The 7,331-nt window shown below is 37.0% G+C and overlaps 1 protein-coding gene across 3 annotated transcripts in view; it reads left to right on the forward strand.

The window, feature by feature from the left end:
* Window positions 1-5,058, forward strand: part of AMPD3 (adenosine monophosphate deaminase 3) — a 36,984-nt gene extending 31,926 nt beyond the window's left edge. For all 3 annotated transcript variants that reach the window (XM_049821091.1, XM_049821088.1, XM_049821089.1), the window contains exon 15: window positions 757-5,058. In XM_049821091.1, the coding sequence (XP_049677048.1) occupies window positions 757-933 (177 nt within the window). In that variant the 3' untranslated portion in view covers window positions 934-5,058. The remainder of the gene's footprint in view (window positions 1-756) is intronic.
* Window positions 5,059-7,331: the final 2,273 nt, after the last annotated feature.

Below are 7,331 nucleotides of genomic sequence, written 5' to 3' on the forward strand. Positions count from 1 at the left end.
ACATTACGTTTTTCCTCATTAGCTTTGTTTTGGAATTCCCAAAACATACAGAGAGACCACGTGCCTGTTTATACTCAGTTCTGTCTCCAGTCCCAAACCTTTACTTATTTGGGTGATATCCCTTTGCCAGTAATTTTACACATCCATGTCTTGCCTTGAGTGAAAACAAACTACCTATCATAAGCAAGATATGTTTTTGCTTAGAAGGGAGTACTACAGACAATATTCTGGTTTAGATAGGCAGATTAGATTAAATTCCCTTTGGGCTTTAAAATTCTATATATCCATGGCTTTCCCTAGGACTTATTTTAGAGCATCCTCTCTTCTATGTCACTTTCAAACATTCCTCTCAAGGAGCTGGTATGTGAAGGGGCTTTACAAGTATATTCTGTTGTTTCTTCCAATATTCTCTAGTGACAACTACTAATTTTCCTCTTGTGCAGCATTTAACTAACAAAAGAAACCTAAGCCTCTTTCTGACTTCTCATATGAAAGATGTAGTAGCGAAGACTGAACACTAGCACAGAGGGGTTTAACAAGCCAGACTGAGTGCACTGCTTCGTAATTATATATATAAACCTTGGCCTTAAACTTTCCAAAACTGGTTAAGACTCTGAGGTAAAGTTCAACGGCCAGCTGGTTGAAGCTGCTCTTTTCACTTGCACTGGAGTCATCCAACTAACAAATACTCAGTTAAATAATAAATCAAAGCAGTTGAACTGACTTCTTCCTTTTTACGTTTAATCCTGTTCACAGGAAAAACAGAAATTCTTAGGGGTGAATTACTGTAAAGAAGGGCCTGAGGGAAATGACATTCGAAAGACAAATGTTGCCCAGATCAGGATGGCCTTCAGGTATGAGACACTGTGCAATGAACTTAGTTTCCTGTCTGACGCTATGAGAACAGAAGAGATTTCTACTCTGTCAAAGTAGTTACAAGCTCAAAGGAACCAGAACATTTCACTCCTAAACAGGGTAAGATGCTAATTAACATTGAATCGTCTGTCTTTGATGCTACCAAGACATAATTGAACAGTACAGAGAAAAACAGAGTATCTATGGAAGGTAAACAGCATTTACTGTTATCTTTTACTGCATTATTCTCATTGCAAAAATTTCAGTTTCTACAAACATGAGGCTTTGTAAGATTGCTGTAAATATTAAATGCAAACTCAGAATCACGTAATATGTGTTTCATACTGTCCTAACTGTGCACTGTATTGTAGCTTGGAAAACAACACAGAATATTCACAGCACATCTGTGATAATGCACCTTAGGATTCTGCAGATGCGGATAGTATACATGCACCTGTTTTTGTCCTGCTAGTCTCAGTAGCAATCATGACATTTTGCACTTGTAAGTTTAACCCTTTATTTGCTAGCATTTTGTATGGGGTGCATAATTTTGAGGCTACCCTTTCATTCTGGAAGGTGTTCTGACAGTTTTTATCAGCAGTTATACTAGAAAACAAGAAAAAACAAAGTCTGGTAGTCCTGTTTAATGAGTAATTAATTACTTCCTGTTGTCACGTAGGATGTCTGGGAAGAACAGCAGATTAACGCTTTTTAATCTAGTAAGTAGAAAACATGGTGTCAAAATCACGGTGTCTAATTATATCATGAAAACTTTGCCTTGAAAGTTAAGAACACTTTTTTATTGCTTCGTAATGGGAATATGTGGATATACCAGTTCAAATTACTTGGAAATTTATGCAGATAATTTTGGTTGCATGTGAAGAGAAATTTTTTTACTTGAACAAAGGAAGTGTTCTTATGAATCAGTGGTAGAAACTCCAGACCTGGGTTCTGGTCCTACTTCTGACATCTTTTTACACATTTGTGTTAGTTTGTATTTTAGTCAATCGGAGTTGAATGAGAAGTCAAACTGTCTATTTATACAGAAGCTTGCCTGCTTGAAATATGTCATTACAAATCATGTTATGTTAAACTTTTTATTTATGATGGAGTGGCTAGTAACATACAGCTACTGGAATATTTATCACTTTCAATCTTTTTTCTATTTGATCATCCTTTGTAAGACGTAGTACTACTCATTCAGAAAGGATTAAAGGTAACATGATAGCATCTATGTATTGTAGAAGCTGCATGTAGTTTCACACCAAAAAATACTCAGGCTAGGACCAGCAGAGGATGTTGATGCCTGCAAGTCCAACATTACACTACTTAATTTGAAGGCCTGTAGTCCCTGAACTAGGATCTTGAGCCTACAGTTAGAGACCTGGGCATCTAATATAATAAATACATAGGGAGGTTAGGCATGAGAACATTAATTCAGAATTAATGGATAAAAAGCAAATAATGAATACTAGCCAATCAAGCCTCACTAGACCTAGAACCCTGCATGTTTTACTACATCAGCTGTCTTGTGCAACTTGTATTTCTCAGGCCAGGGTCTTCTCCAGGGGCTTGGGCACCTACATCCTTCCTTTCAAGAGCTGATCAGGTCTCACTTTCCCTTGTAAATGCAGCCAGAAGTAGCAGTGGTGACATCACCAGTACCAAACAAGTCATTAATGGCATAAAAGTATGTATGCACTGAAGACATACGCTCTCTCCTTAGGCTGTGGCAGTTCAAAGCAATACCTACAGGGACACTTTTTTAACGTGCCTGCTGTCCTGAATGGTGACTGCAGGGAAATGGCACCAACGGAAGGGAGGGAGGAATCCCTTATCCCCTCCTATAGCTGTGCAGCCCTGTAATAGCTGCTAAGAGACATTAAACCTAAAGACCTTTAGGAAGCAGCCTGGAAGTAAGGCTGCTCCGAGGGAAATCAAGACACAGGAGCAGAGTTCTGGCCATCCAGTCACCATTACAGTTAGCCAGTGTTATGCATAGGAAGCTGCAATAATTGCAGACATTTTTCGTCCAAAATATGGTTGCAGACAGGTGGTGGGAGGGAGACTTGACTTCAGCGCTTCAGTAACCTAGCCTAACGTCTCCAGTGTTCAACTAGTGCCAGATTTTCTATTCTTCGTGCAGCTAAAAATCATGTGAAATCGTGCTACGCTGCTCAACTGTATAATAATATAATTGTCCAAAGTGCTTGGTCAACAGTGCCTGTTGGCCTCACTGTTAGAAACTTCAGCAGCTTATATAATGCATTATCAGGATTGGCGAGTGTAATTTTCTTAGGTTGAAGTCTGAAAACAGTGGTTCAAGCATTTTAGCTGCATAAAATGCAGACGTTTTCATTCGTACCGCTTACTAATAAGTTGTTATCAACTTAACATTATTTACCAGAGAAAAGCATCTGTGTCCAGGCTAAATAAGCAACATGCCTGGTTTTAAGAATTTAAATTGTAAGTATTTTCATCTGATAAACATTGCTTTACTTGCGTTGTTTCACCTGAAGATTGCTATTAGTGCTGCCTTTGTTGTCACTTAAGATTTCTTACTTAGTTTTCTTAATATTGTGTATGTTTAATACCTTTTCAGCTTTCCTTACCTCAAACACATGAGGTTCTAATACGTCTGTAGCTCATTAAAGAAAAAAACAAAACTGGATTTGACTATTCAGTTAAGGGACAAAGTAATTTGGATTTTGACAATAATAACAATTAACACACAAGTGGTCATGACCACAAGTTCTGCTTTCTGTGCTTCTTTGTGTGCTGCTTTTAAGGATAAATTGAGCTAATAGTGTTATATTTCGGGAAACAAACCGACATCCTTTCAAGCTTCCACTACTACATCTCTTTTGGTCATCTTTTAATTAGGCAAAAGTTATTGATTCTCAAGCTCAGTTCTTAAATTTCAGCTTCTTTTCTTTTTTAAAGTTGCACTTTTGTTCTGATGTATGGCTTTTCAAATTAACGTTGCAGTCTTAGGATGTATGTAATGAAGGGCAAGCCAGTGTTGAAGTGTTACTGACATCTGAATTACTGTTGCACACGTTTACTCAAATGCAAGACAGAGCAGTTGCTGATTCCCGCTCCCTTGCCAGTGATGAGATCAAACCTGGTTTCACTACAGCTTATGTTTTACTCAAACAGAAGGGGACTAGAACAACGTCACTGTAGGTAGTGACTGGGACGGGTGTTGCTTCAGAATGGAAGAATATCCTATTTTCTCATCATTTCATTGGTGTTAAGGTTCAAATGTTATTCAAGACTTCCTTAAATCTGTTAGCTCAGAGCATTTTATACTTTCACCTAAAATGGTTAATTCTGGTTATCTGATGTTTACAACATACCTATCTGAACAATTTCTAGTGAAGCTTTTCTATTCTGTTATGTTACTTCAGCAAACCTAAGGCAGCTGCTCTGTCACCGGATAATAAAATTCTTTTTCTCCCCCCAGAGCTACCTTATCTTCTCATATCATTGTTCTTTACTTGTGGCTAAACCTTTCTGCTTTATTTGCCTAGTTAAAATCTAAGTCTGAAAAAGGTGGGTGGGGGGAGAGATGTCTGTAAAAACCGCTTTTTCTTTCTGTGCCTGGGTTAAATGATGTTTATCTTTTGCCTCTTGTTGAAGCATTAAGCTAATAAATAAATTATAAAAGAATACGGTTAGGGTTTTTGTGTGTGTATCTCAATAAAACTGTAGCTGCTCAAGATCTCCGCATTTAAGTAGAACTAAAAACCTATGCAATTAGACTGTTAGCAGTACAGAAGACTGAACCAAAATTAAGGATTACCGCAGCATGAAAACTGAAAAAACCCAGTGGAGATAGAGAAAATAATAAGCAATATTTAGGAAAAGGAGCTAAAAGCTTAGCTGACAAAGCAATTCAGTATTAATGAAAACCAACTGTTCTGATTTGTGCCAACAGAAAACCTGGCACGAAGTCCTGAGGTGAAGCTGTACTGCAGGGCTGCCCCCATTGTCTCTTTGGTTCCCTGCTCATCCAAACTGGCCATCAGGGTAGGGCGTGCAGCACCTCTTTCCCATGCTGGAGCCTCATCTTGATATTAAAACTGAGACTCAAAACACCTAAATTTGGGAGCAAGAAAGCAGTTCTGACACTCACAGTTGAAACAATTTAAGCCGTATAGAGAGCAGTTTTATCTGACAAAAAGAAGAAAACTAAGAAGCCAACAAGTGATGAATTGAAATAGTTAAGATAAACACTGACTGCTACAGTCAAGATGACTTCTGAGGAAAAAAGTTTAACACAAATTACTTTCTTCAGTAGGAAATGTAATAAAGATTTTTAGATGAGATTAAAACGTGCCTCTCTTTCTGTACACAAACCCTTTATTTCTGTACACAAGCAGCACTCATGAAGCACAAAAGTACAGATTCATCTGTAACTGAAGAATGTGTTTTCTCCCTCATACCTCTCAAAGCACTAAATACCAATGTTAAACAGCATAGAGCATAGTATAATATAATAGTGAGACACCAAACACAGCTAATTCATTAATTGTGACTAATGGGTAGTCTCACATAAAATATGTTTTTTGGAAGGTCTATTAAAGTGGGTTGGAACCACATTAACATGGCAGCATAGACTGTTGTATGAAAATCCTACCAGCTTCCCCATACAATCAAATCCCAGATGGGCAGGTTTCTGACTAATTTAAGCTTAATTCATAAAAACACCTTGTATTTTTAAATAGCACTTTGAACCAAAGACGAGTGCTCATTTAATTACCTGTTGGATAGTATTCTTCATTCCACCAGACCCATACTGGGCAAAGTTTCATCCAAGTTCACAAAACTGTAGCTTTTTTTTGAATTTCAGGCCTACAAAACCCATGCCTGGTATCTAATATTTTAACCTCGAAAGTTAAGTTAGTTAGGTAAGCATCTGCTAATTAACATCTTGACAGCTCAGGGAGATACAAAAGTAGAATGTGTTTTCAGATCCCTCACAGATATAACATTCATTGGAACATGGCTAGTTCACAGCAAAACACGTTATCTGGTGATCCTACACTGCGGTTACTGGAAACCAACACTGTCCCATTTAGGTTAATTTCAGCTACACATAGCAACAGGAAAAGAATGTTCAGTCTTTAGAGTGTGTTGCCGTATGATAAATTCTAGGCTTTAGACCCAAACATCTGAAGAAATTACAATTTAAAAAAATATCAGTTTTGTAATTACTAATTTTTAAGACACATTTATAAGCAGAATTCCATTCGCCCCCTTAAAACAAGTGAGGATGACATCTTATGGTAAGTTACCTTCAGGAATGGTTTAACAACAGAAAACCAAAGAAAATAATTCATTACTGTAATGTTAGTCACAATACAATTACTTCCATTACAGAGCATGTGTATTTAGTGGATACAAAATTAAAGAATTATGTATACGCAGTGTCAAGAATTAAGGCCGGAGAGGTTAACATACAGCTCCCACATAACAAGCATCTTTAAGGCTCCCTGAGGAGGCTACTGTTCCAGGGTTCAGTGGGACACAAAGCACAGAGACCATAGCTAAGATGTTCCTTTTAAAAATAATGTATTTGGCACATACAGCTACACAGGGGTGGAATTTAAAAGTTCAGTTCAAACCTATAGCACTGAGATCAAACTGGTTGCCTTTTGTGTCTAGAACTGGAATAAGTACGGATTAGAAAACCGTTATATACAGAATTTTCTTTAAAGGAAAGATGTACGAGTTAAATACGCCATTTCCCACTAAAAAAAGAAACATGCATGTTACATTAATACAATGTCTAAACTTGAAACAGTATATATAAATATTTGTTAATTCCTCAAGTACACCTACCTCCTGGTGTGTCTGTCAACTGGTAAGTTTTCCAGTTTTAATTTCCTGATCTGTTAATGGATTCCTCTCCCATTTCTCACTTGGCTTTGAAAGATCTAAACAGATAAACCAAGTAACTAGACAGTGGAAACAGTTACATTAATTATATACTTCAATTCTTATTAAAACCCAGGAAAAATCTGAGAAGAAAGAATACTCCCAACCTTAGCATTCCTAAGCTTTAAAATACTACCAGAAACACAATGGAATAACTTGGGGAAAAAGTAAATCACAGGGGTGGGGGAAAAAAAAAAAAAAAAAAAAAAAAAACTTTTCCCCAAAGAAACCTGCTTGTCAATAGGGTCCTTTTAAGTAGTAGAGTTGTTTAATTTTTCTCATCATTGCAGAATGTTCTAATTTATTTGTTTTGACAAAAGAAAAATAGAAGAATCTGAGTCTTTTTGCAGAGCTGCTTTTAAGCTACTTTGTTAATATCACACTTAAAGTTTAAGAGACATCATCTGACTCATAATGGTGTAGTTTTAACCACACCACCTGTACAATGGAATTTTATTGAGATTAAAATTCAGGTTTCAGACTTTTGTGGCATTAAAGCTAAGAGATTCCTTAAGCTTAAAAGAACTTTGACA

Source organism: Accipiter gentilis, chromosome 17 (assembly GCF_929443795.1).
Source record: "Accipiter gentilis chromosome 17, bAccGen1.1, whole genome shotgun sequence".
NCBI lineage: Eukaryota > Metazoa > Chordata > Aves > Accipitriformes > Accipitridae > Astur > Astur gentilis.